This window comes from Zootermopsis nevadensis, unplaced genomic scaffold, assembly GCF_977971745.1.
Source record: "Zootermopsis nevadensis isolate Lab colony 2312 unplaced genomic scaffold, Znev_1.0 Znev_ptg000023l, whole genome shotgun sequence".
NCBI classification, from domain to species: Eukaryota; Metazoa; Arthropoda; class Insecta; order Blattodea; family Termopsidae; genus Zootermopsis; species Zootermopsis nevadensis.
This window is the reverse complement of record NW_028259155.1, coordinates 571,717-591,141: the sequence shown is the minus strand read 5'-3', so window position 1 is coordinate 591,141 and position 19,425 is coordinate 571,717. Positions and strand designations below refer to the sequence as shown.

The following is a 19,425-nucleotide window of genomic DNA, read 5'->3' as shown; positions in this document are numbered from 1 at the left end:
TGGGAAGATACGTCTTTCAAGTGCGGCTTCGCTTGGCCATTTAACATAGTGGTTAAAACTTCTGATTGTATTTGAGGTAGCGGTGAAAGAAAGATGTTACCGTGTTATTAAAATTAATATCTAAAATATTGTAGATTAACAGGTTGAAGTTGTATACATATATGTATATATATATATATATATATATTCTGTGAAATTATGTTAGGCCGTAATGTAATAGATGAACGTTGTAACAGGAAATATCGCATCTTATTTCTAGAATCTTTTAATTTGTCATTTTCTCTGCATTAAAAACTGCTAGAGTTTAGATTTAGGCCGAGTCGGGTTGTGTTTCCTTCCATTAGCCTTCGTGCAAATTATATTTATGCCGAAATAACGCGAGTTGGTCATTATGTTTACTTCTAAAAGAACCGCTTATATTATGTATCCTTGCTTCATAGTTAAAACAAATTTAATATTTTATTCAGTCACACATAAAAAATGTGATATAATCCACTGCACTGATATCCGCTTCAGCGTGCGAGCCGTGGATTTACGTCATATTGTATTCTAGGGCATGAGGTCTTCATGAAAAATTACAAATAATGGGAAAGGAGCAGTCAAGTTCAGGAGTAATTTTCTCACGAGTACAGCAACGCTGAGAAGTTGCTTGTTTTAATTTCCTTTACAAAATCTTAAATTTGCAAGAATACATAAAATTGTCGTCGTCAAGAATTTCAGCTTCTCATTGATTGCCACTTGTATGAATAAAGATAATAATTTTAAGATAGTGTAATGGCGTCATATTGTGAATATTCTAACAATTATTTATTTTAATCCGTCTTATCACAATATTTAAAATTTCTTATAATTAAGATAATAAAACATCATTGATGTTCCATATCGATTGATCGATTTAAATCGATGATGTTTTATTATCTTAATTATAAGAAATTTTAAATATTGTGATAAGACGGATTAAAATAAATAATTGTTATAATAATTTTAGTTTCTGCTGTCTTTAATAAATGATTTTAGAATTATATCTGCTGTTGTGTTTTTATTCATCTTTGCTTCCTTTAGCATGAGAACGAATATGAAAGTGGAAAGAATGCCATTGCAGTAGAAAATGGGTAGGTTAGGTTATGTTTAATTTTTCACTTTTCTGTGATTGTTCCGCGTGGAAGTAAGAACAGTAATGTTCATGCTTATTTTGATATGTGCTACATTAAATATCATCGAGCCATGCCATGAAATAGTCATTTAATTACCAAATTTACTATTAGCTTTTGCTTGTTTACTGGCCCGTGGGAAGCAATATTGTAATTTGTCTTTGTTGTTTAAGTTTGGAAATGAAGAATGTGTTTGCTTCTGAGATGATTATGATTATAGAGGTATCCTGATATGTGAGTAAAATTAGCTGATGTAAAGTGATTGATAATATATTACCACTTCATCCAGAAATTTCAAAGTTTCTCTAATTTTTCATCTAGGTTGTCCCTATATAAATTTTAGTTAATTCAGAATCCGAATCCTCCCTTAAACAATGTATTATTTATAACTTTTGGACATTTGTGAGGGTTTAAGAGTCTAATAGTTATTTAATTTTGAATTTAATGAAATTGAAGGAAAAAATATATTTTTATATGAAATCTTGTGAATGAAGTTACATTTTTATAAGGAATAATCTAATTTGAATGTCGACGTCAAAATCTGAATTGTAATTTTGAGGATCTTTGCCCTTATGCTTTCGTTATCCTAGCGTTAATAAAATTATAGAATACTGAAAGTACTGGTGTTAACAAACAAACCATAGAATGTACAACGTTATCTTTGAAAATGATAATGTCGTGATAATGGTGATTTGTAAGATATCGGATTTAGAGCTAACCGTACTGTATTATACAAGTCGCTACTATGTGAACTGAGCGTGTCATATGATCTGTGGAAGGAATCTTTAACCAGCACAAGTTGTCAGTCCTGAATGATAAGTTCGAATGACGTAAACAGAGACGTGTTTTTTGGTATGGTGTAATTTTATTGAATACCACGTTGTGATGGACTGTTTTTGAACTTGTTATCTGAGTGTAAGCATGTTATCTGTGTTAAACTGTTTTGGTGTGAGTGGCAAAATATCTGCATCAACCAGCACATTGAAATATAAAGGTTAGTGATGCCATAACCTGCATACCACTGGGGTTTCATTTTTCCATCGTGTGTGATGGGGAGATCCCAAAGTTTGACTTAAAATACAGTAAGATACTAATTAAAATAAACTAACGTATGTTGCAAGCAGATATAATGATGTATCCTGCTGTCAGATAAATGAACGATTTCCTTGCCAACTTATGAAAAAAATTACTGACTCGTGAATCCGTATGTACTATTGAACAAAAAACAGCCATTTCTTCTAATGTGAAAAAGTATATATATTCATTGTCCCAAACATTATGCACGCCGCCATATTAAGTCAAGCTTTGAAATAAACGGATTGAATTTAAGTTCACTGTTAATTTTATACATAAAAATTAGCTTACAATGTAGATAACTGACCTGAAAGCATTCTCAAAGCCCCCCTGGCTTAAATTTTCATTGTCATCTGTGTAGCGTTTTTCTTCTTTCAATTTTTGATCCGAAAAATTAAAATTTGTCCACAAGTCTATCCTGCTGTAAAATTCAGAAGACCAGCATCAATATATACGTAAGTAGATTTCGGGTTCACCGTTTCTAGTTTTGTTTATCGACACATGAACTGCACGGGTTATATAATGTCGAATTATGGGTGATTCTGGGTTATAAATTTGGGTGGATGGGATATAAAACTACCGCGGTCTATTTTTTATTATCCTCAGGGAATTGCGTGTAGAGGATCGATAACCTAACCATATGATTTCACGATTATGGGTGGGTTAGTGTTACGACACACTTAGTTGTCGAGATTTAGCATCGAGAGTATCGAATGGTCTAAATATCGATGGTGAATACAGGCAACTCTCGGTTTACGAACATTCGCTATAACGAACGTCACAATTCATTCAAAGTTTCATTAAGTCGCCGATAGATAGAGTTCCTTATAAAACGAAATGCCAAACGTATAGTGAACATAATTTTAAGATTCAAATAAATAAACTTTTAAAAAATGTACAATAAGTATCAGAGAATTATTATACGATAATTATACTAAAGCTATGATCCTGAATTGTATTTAGCGATTTTCCTAGATTCCGGTTGTACGCAACTTCAGCATGAACATAAGCAGTTGTAAGACAACATTTACGTATATCTATTATGGAATGTTAATCCTTACTTTTATTGTCCCAACATTGTAATAATATGTTTATGGATTATGTGTATTCTCGTCTCTTGTATAATATTAATATTTTATCTGGAACTGTCACAGCGACTTGATAAAATAAACTTCTCTCGGTATATGCATGTAGGACTCTGAGGACGAAGACGGAGATGTTCTCTAAACGTTGGGTTTTTTCGTGTTTTAACCATCTGACACGGGCTGGTATCCCTAGAGAACTTTATTAAATATTTAAATTGTTTGTACGTACGTATGTTCGCTTAAAATTTGAGAAGGGACAGACCAATTTACCGCAAACGTGGCACCTGTTAAACCAGGAAAATATTTTAGAGACGCGGCTTACTCATCGCCCTGATGGTGGAGGCAGCAGACACCTCTGAAACGTCGGTGAACTTTTACCAGACTACACGGCGCAACGGCCATCTTCAGTTAATAGGTGTCTTCCATCCACATAATTAGAAACTCTGTATAATTTAGACATGAGTAAAATGTTAAATGAATCTGAAAATAATGTGCACTTCTTTAAAATGTGATTTGGTAGATTATTTATAGTCTCACAAACCGCGACTGTACATTTGCAAAGTGGCCAAGGCAGCACAGCATCGCATTTCGTGTATGAAACATGGAAATTCTTTGACATAATCAATTCCCGTTCGCGTTTTACATTTACAACATTAGTGAATAAACAATTTTATTAATTAGAAATTACTTCAATCGTAAAATATGTAGGGACAAATACACATAAATTCATTTTAGTTCCGAAAGTTCTTTGTTTTCGAAACTGAATAGCTTTATCTGGGAACTGAGGACGAGGCTTAACGACGACCAACGATGGAGAGACACGTGTCACAGACTAAAGGTTAGGTTAGTCCGTGTTGCGTTGGTGTTACCCAGCAAACTCCAGCAGAGTGAGACTGCCTGTTGACATTTCACGAAACCTTTATTAGGATGAACCACCACCGAGTCCATTACGTCACAATACTCTACGCAGGTCTTCAGACATTCGTGCAGACGTCTGTGCAGGAGGTCCTCCAGAGCTCTGTCGTATTCTCTGGCGAGAACTCGAAGTCGTTTCGCTATCTTGCCATAATCACACTTCTTCTTACAATGAGGACAAGTTTTCAGGTTTAATAAATTGAGTCCAATATTCATTGAACAATGGATACATTTGTATCCTGTAACTTTTTCATGGAGTCTGTCCGCGGTTGGCCATTTCTCGGAACACGCTTCGCAGATGCATCGGAAGAAGTACTGTGTTTCTAAATATTTCTGCCTTTCCTCTAAATCATGTGACAAGAAATGAGGTCCGTAATTGTCGAGAATCTCGTCTCCTTTTCTGATATTCCTTATCGCCCTGACAATGCAGAGGCGTCCAATAGAATGACGCGCCACATTTGGATTGCAACTGTGGTTACAGAGACTGACTGTTGGATAAGCTCCTCCTCCTAATTCATTCTGTGTTGCATTTCTTACATCGCCGTCTGGTACGACGTGTTCTGTGATCTGATACGCGTTACACGAGCAACTTTGAAGATGCCTGAGTAAACTCGTGGTCATCTCTACGTCATCGGTCATATCTTGTGCGACATGACGAAGGCACCTCATGAGAAAGAACGCACTCGTCGCGCGTTTTAGTTTATCGGCTGGAGTTCGAGACCCGGAATTCGTCACCTGGCCGTGTACCGAGGCGTAGTCACTGGATAAAAACGGGAAACGCACTGAAGAATTGACACTGCTCGGATAATCGCATCTCGGGTCTGATTCTGTACTGGTCGAATCTCGTTCGTGAGCCGAAGATTTCTGCGAGAGATTTCCGTCCCCACTTGTAGGATCAGCCCTGGCAAACGCTGTTACTGCAATACGGTACACGAGTAACGCCATCTTGCTTAGTTCCTTGGCACTCAGCAGATGGTGAAGAACATGACACTCGAAACGATGGTAATCTTGCCATCCTGTATCCCGACAATCTTCACTGCAATAAGAAACCTAGAACAAGGAGAAAAGAGATTGGATTCTTTTATATACACGTAATAAATTCCAAGGCACTCGGATATTTTAAAGGAACCCATTTATAGGTTTATTTGTTGAACTTTGGTTTAGGATGTTCTGTGTGTATGTAGATCCTGCAACTTTGTTTGCTTCAAAAGCATATGGCCCGGCACTTAAGCTAAGAGGTTTAGAAGTTTTCGAATGACGTACTGAAGGATTAATAGTAGGAAGTGCGAACGAAATGCTTGTTATTAATGCTGTTTCATAATATCCGCTTAGAGGAACCGAAAAACTTTGCAAGTTCCTCGACAGATTCTATGCGCAACAAACCCTACACGCTTTGAACTTTTAACCCACTAAATATAAAAGTTTGCGCTCTGTAAGCGGATTGGAGGGAATTAGCTTCTCATTGCATTTTATTTAAGTTTTCAGATGTGGTTGTTCTGAATCAAATATTATTGATTTTATGATGCTGATAATTTTAATAATAGAATTAATAATAAACCGCATTACACCTCATAATATTTGTCACTGATTTTCTGAGGATTTCCGTATTTTGTAGTAGAGTAAAACACATTTCCGAGGAGAAGACTTCTGAAATCCATTTTAAACATTTCTCGCGTGTGACGTGATGCAAATTTCGTGTGGACGCACGTGCCCGAGCGTTAATTCTGAACTCTTCTTGTTAGAGATCCTTATCACAACTTTCATTCGCTGATTGTGCCTCGACTTTACTAGAGAAAGTACATTAGCATCATTTTAGTTGAATAAACAGCGAATTAAATATATTTTAAAATCATTTACTCACATTTTAGATTAGGATATTTTGGGATCAGATCGACGTATCTGAAAATCACTGTACGCCGACTTCGAAAGTAAAGACTTTCTTTATGGGACTGCATAATGGAGTTCCTGCTGGTTGCTGTGGGTAACCAAATGCTCATATTTGCGGTTTCCTGAAATTGCACTTTAATGCGTGCTTAGTGGTTACTAAAGGGGAAGTTACGGTTTGTAACACAAGACTGCGTTCGCGTGTTCGAGAGTGTTTACGCACTTGTTTACAAATTGAGAAAGTGAAAGCTTACCCTAAAGCGCAGTTCTGTTTCTTAAGGAGTGTGTTGACAATTATGTACCCACGAACGATTTCCTTGTGTAAAATTTAACTATTTCTAAGCAAAATCAAATGAGTCTTGTTTTGTTTCAAACTAAACAGTCAAAATAACGAACGTTTGCCATTACATTTTGTCGCAGAGCGCAAAATTCTTGACAATAATGAATATAGCGGAGCAAAGTATTTTAATTGTAACAACGTACCCCTGTCATCTTACTAAGATTTAAGTAAGTCGAACAGTATGAAACGTTTCAACTTTCTAAAACAAGTATATATTAAATCTTGTCCGTCTAATCACAATAAATTCTTATTAAATATTAAAATATTACAATAATTAACATTTAAAATATTTAAAATATTAAATGATGTTCTTTATCGAAATATTCGATTTACATTAGACAATCATTTTTCATGTTTCACGACATGTTTCAGTTCTAAAACAAAGTTGATGTCAATGCTTACAAATGATCTTCGCAGATTAAAAGACGCGTTCAATGAAGTAATCTGTGCACGGTAATTAAATATGTGGGAAATGCAAGATATGATATAAGAGTTAGACGCTCGTTTCATCGCTTGCATCACAATCCGGTAGGTGCGCTGGTATCTCGGTGAAGAAAATGGCGATTCTAATGCAGAAAGTTGATTTCGTGTTGTGGTTTCACGGAACCAAATCAGTGATGGCAGTGGAGATGGTTTCCACGACAGTTTGGGCTCTTTCCGTCAATTTATGTTCGATACAAGGAGTTTACACAGAGTTCGTGCGCGGTCCACCTCAGTCAACAAGACGTTCCAGCCGATGGAGTGGAAGTTTTTTAGCAAGCATGTTCTGTCAAAGTACTACGATTTTTAAATTTTGAAACAACTTAATCCAGACGATAATACTAAGCGTGCTATATTTTGTGCTGAAATGACGGAAAAAGAAAATTGCCGTAGAATATTTCAGAAATGCGAAAGAACTACTTGACTTGTCTTAGAAAATGGAACCCACTGTTGTGGATTGCACTGGAGAGGAAGCATCCGTAAAGAATACAGCTGAGGTGACAGAGATTAAATATAGCCGATTTCCTGGAAGTGCTCCAACTTTGAAATACTGGCAGCATTTCTGCTCCAGTAACATTGGCAGAGGGAGTTGAAACATTACAAATCGCTTCACCGCTGTCTGTGGTCTAAGATATTTCGCCTGGGTTTGAGGACGACAACTGTAGTTGCTTATACTGCAAAGAACTTTGGCCTATTTGGAGGGAGATTTACTGTTTAAGAGTGGCTGTACGTGTGAATATTTAAGAAATTATCCGGGAGATGAAACTGATACAAACATGTCTTAAAGTAAAACGAATCTAACAATATAATTTGTAATCGGATAACTTTTCTCAAGATTATTTTTACAGAATAAACCGAGATTTAGCCATGTAATGATAGAAAATGCGCTGTTAATTAAATGTTTGTAACCACCGCTCTAATCATCGGGCTTATAAGTAACTCAGGAAGGCCGGACATATCTCTGCAAACATTATTAGAAAGTACGGAACCTGTGAAAGATTTTGATGGTAATCCTGTGCGTTCCAGGGATTCTTTCTTCGAGGTTAAAGCGGCCGGAGTATGAACCTAATCAATTGTTTCCATAAAGTGTCGACCTGGAGGAATCGAACAGTTCCTCGTTTAGGTTAATGAAAGATTCCGCTGCCGTGAAAGTTGCATAAGTTGCAGGGAAATGAAGGGCCGGACGTTACGGCTTACCGTGGAACACTGGGTGCACGGAATTGGTGCTGGTACGAGCCGGCAGCAATGGAGACATCGCTGGGCCATAGCTTCTCGAGAAAGGGCCCACGCGTAGGGTTCTTCCACGATCAATACGCTACCTGCACAGATACAGATACCATAGGCCTAGGGGACTCATTGGGGTGGGAAGATGGCTGTCTTCTGGGTTGTAGCTCCCTGTAGATTTGTCGCCCTGATGATGGAGGCAGCAAGGGCCTCTAAAACGTCGATAAACTAACCCAAAAGACAGCCATCTTCAGACTCACCGCCTCGAAAACCACAAATCCTACCGAATAAAATCTCTGTCCTACGTTGGGATCTGCGGCACATACAGGATTCCTTCCTAAAATAGACATTGACTCAAGAAATATAGCCATTTTTTTGTGATTAGAAACATTTTTAATTCATTTAAAAACACGAAGGTTGCTGAAATAATTACTGTAATCATCAGGTTTGAACGTGTGACAGAAAAACTGTAATCTGCTTCAAAATAGATTACGAAGAACCTAACCTACCCATAAGTAGGCACTTAAATGTTTTCGTAAATTGAACATAATGTGACAACAAATCCTTTCGAAACGTCAGTATCCACCTAGAATACTACGCGATGTAATAACCCATAGATCAAAATGCGAATGTTGTTGGCCGTGCACTGGAGTTTTGCATTTCTCAGAGCCAACAGAATTAAAAAATTTAAGTGACGTGAGAGAGAAAAACTGACCTATTTTTATATTCCTCGTGGCTTCCATGTAACGTCCCTTCTGCGGCGAGAAGCAGAGTCTCAGGGCCGCGGAGGCTGCTGGTATATCGGCGTTCTTTCCATACGTTACTTCCGGTATCCCCCAGCTTCCGGATCTGGGCTCCGAGTCAGTCTTCTTCAATTTCTTCTGCTGCGGAAAACAGAAGTGATCATACTTAGGTTAAGGCTTGAGCGTGGCAGGACTCTCTTAAGTGCCCTGTCGCACGTCTGTCATATAACGTCGTAATTATTAGCACACATTATGGATGAATCTGTAGCCGTAGTAAATTTGAATTTTATAAATTCCTAAAATCCGGTTTATGTTCACGACGCAGTTTAAAAATTGTTGGCTGAAATAATTTTCCGATTTATGATTATTTAAACAAGTTGTGTGAAATTTAATTGAGAATTTCAAATAGTTGTGTGAAGATTGTTGGACGATGTGTTCCAACAAGAAAAAATTTCCATAGGAAAAATTAAATATTGTGATCGTGTAGAGAACGACGAATATTTGCAGACAACCGGAAGACATGCCTGGAACGAACACGAACATATTTAAAGTCGAGGTTATCCATTTGTTCAGATTGCATGACAGGGATTATAATTGCAGTTCAAAATTGAATCAGACAGACGTGCCATTTCAACTGAAGCATGTCTATCTCGTATTTGGTAAACTGAGAGCTCCTGTATAATAAGCCTTTGTTTACTTAGCTATCATATGTCATTACTTGGAAGAGATATAAAATAATTTGCTCTTGTGCTCTCCACTCAATAATATCCTAACAAGATTTTTATTAATACACATAATAACTCGCCCTCCATATCTTTGCATCATAACAGCAGGCTCTCCTTTCTCATTGGGTAATAGTTTCGGGCTTATCACCGCCGTATTATCTGATGATCAGATTGATAACCGTCAGATGGCCGGAGCTTGTAGCACGAGAAACAAGAAAGAAAAGTACACAGAAATTTTTGATGGGGAAACATGAAGAGAAGAGACCATTTGTAAGACATGGGAGGAAAATATTCCGTAAGGAAATGGGGTGGCAGGTTGTGGACTGCGCTGGTCTGGAACGGAATGTCTTGATTAATTGAGTGGCTGTCAGCTTCTCATGCAGGACTATGCCCCATGTAATTAGCGCGGACTGAATGTGTTTGTCGAAGGGCCGATGCCTTTTCAAAACACGAAGGCAAAATATAATTCGATTCCATGCACCAACACTTATGCACTGACGTAACTCGAAGATTGTTGTCTTCTGGGTTATTGCGCTGTGTAGTCTGGTAGATTTCCACCAACGTTTCAGAGGTCATTCTGCTTCCGTCATCAGGGCGATGAATATGATGTAACTTAATTGCAAATCACATTCCTTGTTTTTAAATATGCCTCTAGGCTTATGAAACATCTTCGTGTTTCAATTGAGTGAGGGACTTCGGTGCTAATTGATGTAAATATTAATTATGTGACTTAATGCAAACCATCTTTGTTTTTCTCAGTCCCTCTCAGTGGTATACCGATGTGACGGCAGTTGGGACTTCGTAGATAAGGCGACTGAAACTTGAAAGTTGGTGTGGTAATGCATCTTAAAAGTAATCCTTTTCTCTTGAGTAATTCTTTGGTGATACGCGAAGTTAGCTTTTGATCTGATTATGACAGATAATAACCACTGTGGGTATGTGGAGTTGTACTCCTAGTGTTGCTTTCAATTTTCATTTCGGATGTAAAGTGAAGGTACAACCCCTGCTCAGCTGTTGTTGAAGTTACATGAAGTTGTGATTATAATCCTTGCACTGGCGTTATGTTTCGAGGCATTAAAACTACAGAACTCTCGTGTAACACAATCTAGTGATAGGATGTGAGGTTTTCTCGGAGATGAGTCGTTCTGATGATGGAGGCAGCAGGGACCTCCGAAACGTCGGTAAACTTATACCAGACCACGCGGCGCAACAACCCAATCTTTTAGTCATGATTCATCGGGGCAGTGCTGTCAATTATCCGTGACAAACGAGGGTGTTAAAGCCTGGAAGTTGGATTCCATTTAAAGCCAACATTTGAACACACCGTGTAGTTGTTTTTATGTGAAATGATGACGCAGCCGTTCGTTTCACATGTGAGGGAGAAGTTTTAATTTGCTTAAAAGGTTAGAGTTGCAGACCACGTGGAGGCAGAAGCAGGCTTGTTAGAGCAGACAATCAGCGTTGCTACAGAATTCTGCGTGTTTGCAATCTCGTTCTGGGGGGGATAATTTTATCTGTATGGCTCTTTGTCGTGCATCATAACTTTGATTGTTTTTGCATTAGTACAAATGAATGTGACACAAGCAATGAATTTAATTGTGATGTCATGTAATAACCAATGATTCTCTAAAGCTGTGTTTTATAGACATGTCCACTGTCCGTAGTTCGATTTATTTCAACACGTTTCGTAATACGGATCTCTTCTACTCATTATAACTGGATGCCATGGCAACGCAGCGGAATGCATTTGATACTGATAAAGGTGTTTATAATAAGGAATGTGTCGGTTTTAAGTTCCTTTTCAAACGAAACGAGAACTCGCCATGTCTCTGCAGTTGACAGACACTTTTAGTCGGGTACCCATTTGAAATCGACTGACGATGTACCATGTAAAGTATACGAAGAGCTGTGGAATGTTTGGGTGACATAAGGCTCTCTTTCTCGTTATGATGATTTCTTTCATTCAAGTTCACATGTCTTAAAATAAATTTATATTGCAATTGTATATCCGTGACCTTGAATATAAAATACAGCTGAAGTCAATATTTTCGTGATTAAATCTAAAATTTATCAAAATTACAATTTTAAATAAATGAATTCGATTTTTTCCCCTGTAAAGATATAGCAGGGAACAGTTCATGTTCAATGAATGAACACTTTTTCTGTGAGGCGCAGAAACGTCGATATTTGTGGAGGTAATCGTTTCTCAGTTTGCTGTTTCTAATTATGCAGAGACACATTAATTGTTCCTGAGCGTGTAGAATTCCATTTACGAGTTGTGTTGTTTCGTGTCCTCACGTTTAGCAGAACGGAAATAAAGTTAGGAATTGATTTTTCATAATCGTGTGTAAAGTGGAAACGTAGTTTACGGAGGGTTTCGAGTGGACGACGTTGTAACCGTGGATTAATAATACCTTTAAGTTGTCCTGTTGTTTTTCGTGGTTGATCGTCTTGAGCTGCGAAATGATTTCTCCAGTCATTGAAGCTTTGACATTATTTTCTAACTCCGAATTTCGTAGTTTGTCCAAAGCTTCCTGAAGAACTTTCTCTGCCTGGTCCCATGCGCGTTTGTGTTGGTGACAAGATGCTGCAAGGGACAGGAGTTTGATGGCGTCTTCCGGAGGTAACTGGAAGCCGAGCGCTCTCTTCACGTCGCGAAGGGCGAGGTCTGTGTCACCCGTGCGAAGAAGTACTTGAACCCGTCCCTTGTAACTTCGAGCAAGGCTCATGCTCCCTTGAGGAGCTACCCTGATAGCTGAAGTGTAAAGCTCTAACGCTTGCTTGGCGGTGGCGTGTGCTGGATCTATGGTTGAGGCTGCGGTCTCTAGATTAAGCTTATCTCCCCGGAGTCTGAGCTCCTCGGCAAGGGTCTCACACTTCCCGGAGAAACCATCTGTCACACAGAAGTCTTGGAGTTGAGGCAAAGCGAGAATCATTGCTACCCGCTCCCTGTCGCACGTCAGCCTTGCAAATGCTGTCAGAAAATCTTCCTCATTTCTGGCAATCTGCCAGACTTTGTCCAGCAGTGAGTCGAATATGGACATCTGGAAGCATTAAGTAAGATTTGAATGAGCGGTAATGTTTCAGAACAGAATGTATTACTAATTTATTATAGCTGTTGTCATGATTTGTTTATAAAGGTAGTTATTGGTCTAATGACTTACAACCTACTGTCAGCCATAAATAGAGAACACACCCACACACACACGTGTGTGTATATATTAATTTATTTAGCTTGTAATTAGGAGTTGAATAAAATGTTTTAGCTTCAGGCATTTGCATTTTGATAACCATTCTGTTAGGAAACTTTAAATTATTTTAATTAAAACCCAGATCGAGCGATCAGCCAAGCATGCACATTTTCAATATAAATATTACCTCGTAACCGCAGGATTTAAAGCATTCATACCATTGAGAACTTTTATACCATTTGCCTGCCCATTTGAATTCAGATATCGTGCAATGAAATTATTCGCAATCTGTTAAACTTTGACCCTCAGAATCATATTCAATTCGGAAAAGTACATTGAAATGTATTGGTGCAAGTGCACTTACGATAGAGAAAGTGGGTCATTTATTAGTAATGGAAATACCGTGAGATGCTTGAAGTGATGGATGCGAGGCTGGAAATGTTAATGCATCCTATGCCGCTTGAGATATTTAATAGATATAATAACACAACGGAACAGCTGCTAAGCTCAGGGTAATTTTATACTCCACGCCATTGAAGGAAGTTAACTATCTGTTTACGTCTTACGTACAAAGATGTTTGAATGTAAATGTCTTGTGATCCGTTCAGATGGTATTAAAGTCTTTCGGCACGTATTGCGACGAAATATTAAACCGATGTTCTTATGTTTGCTAATGCCTTCGTTATTTTCTGTAGGCGAAGAAACTGAGACGCTGGATGCCATCTCTTCCATGGCACCCCCCCCCCTCAAGTACCAAAAACTATAAACTATCCTGATAAGCATTTACAAATTAAATGTCGTATTAAGTTACATTCAGAGATACTTCTCAGAACAGAAATTGCAAGGCCACGCCCACACCAAGAACTCCAGTACTTAAAATAATAGCTGATACATACAACTTCTAATTGAATGATCGATATGAAATAATATCGATGAGGGATTCCTCCGGATTTCGGTTTTGTTTGAGTACTCGATAATGAATATTTTATTCACAAAGGAACCGTACATCTTGTTTTACCCTTTCGTATTTCCGAAAACTTGCCGTCTCATTCTTGTTTCCGTTTGGTAACGGCAAGGTACGTTCGTGTTATTGCGAATTCTTGTGTCTGTGAGAAGAGAGACGGAGAGAACTTCGAGGCCTCCTGCTTGTTGTCTCTCATTTTCCTGACAACTTTTGAAGACGAGAGAAGCCGAGTTGGTTGACCCGAGTCTTAAACGTCGAAGGAATTGTGCGTGGCTTTTCCTCGATTGTTCTGACCTGGGCGCACGAAACACGAGTTAAAAAATTCCAGTTGCGAATTCAAGTACAGACGAGAAAACAGAATGAATTTTCTAATGGGATTACGACGTTTTGCATGTAAGAGTTCGCACGCTTCATACTCCGTTATCTGTTCTACGCTATAACACGTTTTCAAATCACATCTCTCACTCACTTCTTTTGTCCTATATTAACTTAAGTCAAATTAAGGCTTTATACTTTATGCAGCTACAACTAACGAATAACAATTAAACACATGAAGATTAATATTTTTTTGCATTCCGACGTTTCTACGTCTCCACTACGCTTCATGTCCTGCTCGCTGCGTACTGGAACATTCATCAGCTTCCAAATTTGTTTAGAGCAAAGAGACGTTAGGTTAGGTTGGGTTAGGTTGAGTTAGGTTAGGTTGAGTTAGGTTAGGTTGGGTTAGGTTAGGTTAGGTTAGGTTAAGGTTAGGTTGGGTTAGGTTGAGTTAGGTTAGGTTGGGTTAGGTTAGGTTAGGTTAGGTTAAGGTTAGGTTAGGTTAGGTTGAGTTAGGTTAGGTTGAGTTAGGTTAGGTTGGGTTAGGTTAGGTTAGGTTAAGGTTAGGTTGGGTTGGGTTATGCTGCCTCCCATGACTCCACTTAAAACCTCTTTATTATTATCCTCCTCCGAACTACGTTTTGATTTTCTAGCTCGTCTCCAACTTTCAAGATTTTCAACTAAATTTTGTATTTATTTGTCATCTGTGCCGTACGTGCAGCTTGCCTCGTACATTTCATGCCCATTTACATGATTGTTTTAATATAATTTGGCTAAGAGTAGAAGTTACGAAGCTCCTCATTATGACTTTGTCTCCATTCTCTTGCTGTTTCATTTCGCTTCGCTAATTACACCAGAAGTGGAACAAACAAATAATATCAGCATTTTGTCCTCAGGCACCACACAGTTGTTATAATCATGTATAGTAAGGGGGCGGGTTTATTATTACGCTCTTGAAGTCACATTCCTGTAGCATGTTATGCAAAATGCGCGTGTTGTTTATTAAACTGGCCGAGTCCTCACAATGGCGCTTTGAAATTCTGACACAGCTGAGATCGGCTGTAAACTTCGCTCTCCGCGCCATTCCTGAATAAGTTCGCATGTTCAACATTTTTTAATCTCCTTTCTACAAACACAATGATATGCTGGCGTGGACACGAGGTCGGAAAATGTAACTAAATTATTCATTAACGGGAAAATGTTTTTCAGCTTCGCAGGTATGAAACGAACGGAGTGGACTTTTTAATATAACAACGTCAGCTGCTCCGAGTCTCTTTACAACGGCATTTCTCTGAATATGAAACTGCGTACAGCAGGACCCCACATGAAAAGCTAGTATTTCGTCAGAGAATTACCCCAGTTTTTATGGAACCTAAAAGTTCATAACCGTGCTCACAAGAACCCACTGACGGTTATTAACCGATCCACACATCTGTATTGTCGCGTCCCTGTGTGCATTGACTTCGAGCGTGTATTCGGACCTGATGATGGCCAGACTGTGCCGAAACATGTAGTTCAGAAGAATAAACTGTGAACTGTAAGCGTGTGTGTGGAAGTGACTGACATCGATCATCAAGAATTTAGAATTTAGGACACTTTAATATGTTTCAGTATTATCCTACCATCTGCTGTTAGGTTTACCAACTTGTCTTTTGGTACTTCGTCCCCTCCAACACTTCTCATGACCAGAAACAAAGTACCTGGAGTAGGGCACAATTTTACGGAACTGTTATTTTGTAACTGTTATCGACATGGAACAGGAACGGACTAGAACTTCTACCTGGAACGAGTTACTGTCTGTTCCGTTCTCGTTCACAGCTGTCGTCGTGAATTTCCCTGTACCTCTTATTAAGCACCAGAAGAAAAGAATAAGCGTGATTTCAAAAATCGAGGACGCCTGAACTGTAAATCAACGTATAATCGTCCTAATTTTCATACTGGAGTGCGTATCGAAACGTCGCCATTGTATAGGATTTGAGATTTTCACGGAGGTGAGTCTAAAAATGGCTGTCTTCTGGGCTGTTGTGCCATATATTTTTGCGGAAGTTTACAGACGTTTCAGAGTTCCTTGCTCCCTCCGCAATCACGGACAAAAACTATCTCCGAAACGTCGAGATAAACTCGTACCAGACACGGCGCAACAACCCAGAAGACAGCCATTATACCGTTCGTTAAAGTCGTAAGAGAGGGCTGCTACTGAACGACGCATTTCGACAAATATTTACAGAATCACGGACCATTGAAGGCGATAACTTGGTTCAAGGCCCGAGTCAATGGCGGACGCTGTTGTCAGAACTCCGGTTGGTTAGGGCTTCAATTAGCGATGGATATTGATCCGTAGAATTACTTCGTGCCTGAATGAAGTGTCTATTAAGGGTAGTACTATTTCCTGACAGTGAACTCGTTAGACCTGTACTGTAGAGCGAGGAGGTCAGAGATCAAAGTCAAATTGCATTTGCCTTGTGTTATATCACTCCACGCCATTTGCATGCCGGAACTTTGATTCTGGATATCACGAAGAATGACAAATTAAAGGTTCCTGCCTTTGAAGAAGCGACGACCGCATCCTTTCACATCCTTGCCAATCATACGTTCTTGTTCTACAGTGGCCTTCCTTGGTGCAACAGTTGCCTGTGTCATGTGGAATGAGAGAACTCGATGTGCCCTAAAGCTCGCACCTTTCGAATCTTATTTAACGTAGAAGGTGACAGGTAGTCAGCCCGCAATGCAGTCAGTGCCCACTGTGGACTGAAAATCGTGTGTGCGCACACGAGTTTAATTGTAATTTTATATTTTTATACTTCGGTAATTTGTGCATTTATAGTTGAACTATTTAATGTGTTTATAGAGCAGGATGTGTTCCATTACTAATTACTTCTGCATGGGTGCTCCAGACCGATTACCTAACACTACTGGAGGCAATCCGAATTTACATATTCTCTAAAAAAAATAATTTAAATTTGCGTAATGTAGCCACGGGCTTTATGCTAGTGTTCTAAAATTTATAATTATAACTTAACATAAATTTGTACATAAGTTTCTCTCCCACACTAAATAAAGAATATATCTGAATAGATTTTTAACTGAATTTTCGTGTTGTAATGTCATGATTATTCACGAGTCGATGTCTCTTCCGGTTGGTAAATTTCATCATCGAGCAACGTTATTTTACACACACACACGCGCGCGCGTACGCACGCACGTTCGCAAGCGGAGGTGGAATAAATGAGACTACAGCTAACCCCTGCCCTAGTATCCACGCTGCAGTAATACAAAGGAGGGTGGACCTATTACTTTCATTTTATTTTTTTCTTCTGAAGACTTGAATACACTACGACAAAGCCATTTCCATATTTCTTTCAGTGTAAAAAGTGAGCAAATTCCTGCCCGAAAGTCAGAAATGTGAAAGGGGTTTCTCTCCTGTAAGGAAGGAATAAAACAGGGGTAACGGAGGGAATGTTTTAATTTGGCCTTCCCAAAAATCCCCTTCTCTTCTCTTCTGCTGAGATGAAACAGATGGCCTCCACCAGGCATACAAATTCCTGCAAATGAGCTCCCATTTTTCATTAAAAACCTGTATAAGTGCACTCACTTCTACTGATGCAGTCAGTCAGGGAAGAAAATTCTGAGACCTTAAAGACGGAGGCGAGAAATAATCAAACTTCCTAAAAGCAAACTTAATTAAAAAGTAAAGTGTACTTTTAATTTTAGTTAAGGGGGACAAAGTAGTTATTAGCTTCAATATAAGTGTGTAAAGATGACGCGCTGGGTAAATAAAGTCTAAATACGCTCTTCACCGCCTGTCTGTAGCTTAGTAAATGAAAATAATTGGTTTAACTTACATATTTACTTAATCTGGCTGTTGATTCTGAAAATAACATTTACGGTTATCGTAATTTTATTCAATTCTTGTTTGTATCATTTCCTTATAACACTACGGAACAAATTGTCGTGTGCCCCCAGAGCCGAAATACTTCGCTGAGTATTATATACATTATAATATCTGCTACCAGATTCTATTGGGCGAAGCTCTTCACGAATTTGCGTGTGGTTTGTTCTAGAAAAAGTCAACTTGGAAGACCAAGAAAGATAACAGAGGTTAGTATTAATATCGATCTTGTGGATGGAACTAGTTTATTTTCGTGTGGATTCAACGGTGATGAGGTTTTGGTTTCTGGTGTCCACCAAATTATTAGCTACTTGTGAACTTCGTTTCAAGAACGCCTTGCATATCAATATACTTGCGTTACAAAATTCGTTCCCTTTCGACAGTAAATGAATGAATTAAGTCACTTTATGTTCTGTCATCACTTTAAAAGGGAAATCACACTTTTATTAAACGCACTACCTTTAATAGCTTCTGTATTTTGCATGCCACTTAATATACTTCATTAGCGACGGAATTAAAGGATCATAGCAATAAGGACATTTAACTGCATTGAAACGAAGTCATTACCTTTAAGTTTAAAACGCTTATTCCTATAAATAGGAATCGATGAATAGACTCGTGGAAAACTCTCACTTCATTAACAGCTTTTTTTGAAAGTGAAGGCTAAAGTTGGTTTTGTCGAAGTCCATTCTAACAAAACGAGTGCTGCCTCCTCGGTTAAAGCTTCGTCAGATGAATGTCGAAATATTATTAAAATTTGACATGTATGAATGAGGACAAAAAAAGAGTTTTGTGAAGACAGCCATCTTCAGACTCACAGCCGTGAAAACCTCAAATCCTACAACGAGTCTTGTGGTGGAGTGTTTCCTTGGTGTCTCTTCTTCGTAAAGAAAAACACATCTTTTCACTTTGTAAGAATATGACGTAAAGCAACTTGCTTAAATACTGTGCATGCTTGTGATTTATAAATGCGGATTTTGTCTTACCTTCTGCATGCATAAAAGCCAGCAACGTTTTTCATACACCTTCCATTGCTCACTGTGTTCTGTCCACTAAGCTTCATCCCAGTCATTTTATATATAAGAATCGGGAAGTTTTCCAACTCCTGAAATAACCCTCCTGCAGCAAAGCGGTCGTCGCGTGACGTATCGGGAAGTTTCCTGGTAGCTGAACGTAATTACTTTCGTAGACGTACAGAACACAAAATATTAAGGTGATTAAGTTAAAGAACATTAGGCTGAAGAAACATGTAACAAGCGTGGGAAAAAGTAGAAGTCCATACAGCATTTACTCTGAAAATAAATAAATAAATAAACCTGTGACACGTAGGCATGGATGGGAGGATAATTTTAAAAATGTCTTCGAGTAATAGGGCGAAAGGAGGTTTTCACGGCGGTGGGTCTCTGAAGACGGCCGTGTCTTCTGGGTTGTTGCGCCGTTTA

The 19,425-nt window shown here is 38.6% G+C and overlaps 2 protein-coding genes across 4 annotated transcripts in view; one reads left to right on the top strand and one right to left on the bottom strand.

Moving 5' to 3' along the window:
* Positions 1-1,688: 1,688 nt before the first annotated feature.
* Positions 1,689-19,425, top strand: part of LOC110834102 (uncharacterized) — a 42,992-nt gene continuing 25,255 nt past the window's right edge. The window contains exon 1 of one of the 2 annotated variants that reach the window (XM_022072932.2): positions 1,689-2,145. The gene's annotated coding sequence lies outside the window, so the exon portion shown is untranslated. The remainder of the gene's footprint in view (positions 2,146-19,425) is intronic. The other variant, XM_022072933.2, reaches the window with a different exon arrangement.
* Positions 3,964-19,251, bottom strand: LOC110834101 (protein-lysine N-methyltransferase SMYD4). Of its 2 annotated transcripts, none has more exons than XM_022072930.2 (5): positions 18,970-19,251; positions 12,036-12,665; positions 8,869-9,034; positions 8,127-8,248; positions 3,964-5,275 (listed from the first exon to the last, which is right to left on the bottom strand). In XM_022072930.2, the coding sequence occupies exons 1-5, from the start codon at positions 18,976-18,978 to the stop codon at positions 4,136-4,138; spliced, it is 2,067 nt and encodes a 688-aa protein (XP_021928622.2). In that variant the 5' UTR covers positions 18,979-19,251; the 3' UTR covers positions 3,964-4,135. The 2 variants fall into 2 exon arrangements, with proteins under 2 accessions (XP_021928622.2, XP_021928620.2); XM_022072928.2 differs by having other exon boundaries at positions 8,869-9,037; positions 18,970-19,244.

Excerpts from the sequence above, each read along its gene's own strand:
- LOC110834101 (XM_022072928.2), bottom strand. Across the intron at positions 9,038-12,035 it reads AACAACAGGACAACTTAAAG|CAGAAGAAATTGAAGAAGAC; the intron begins GTATTATTAATC and ends TGTTTTCCGCAG. Across the intron at positions 5,276-8,126 it reads CGTGCACCCAGTGTTCCACG|GTTTCTTATTGCAGTGAAGA; the intron begins GTAAGCCGTAAC and ends TCCTTGTTCTAG.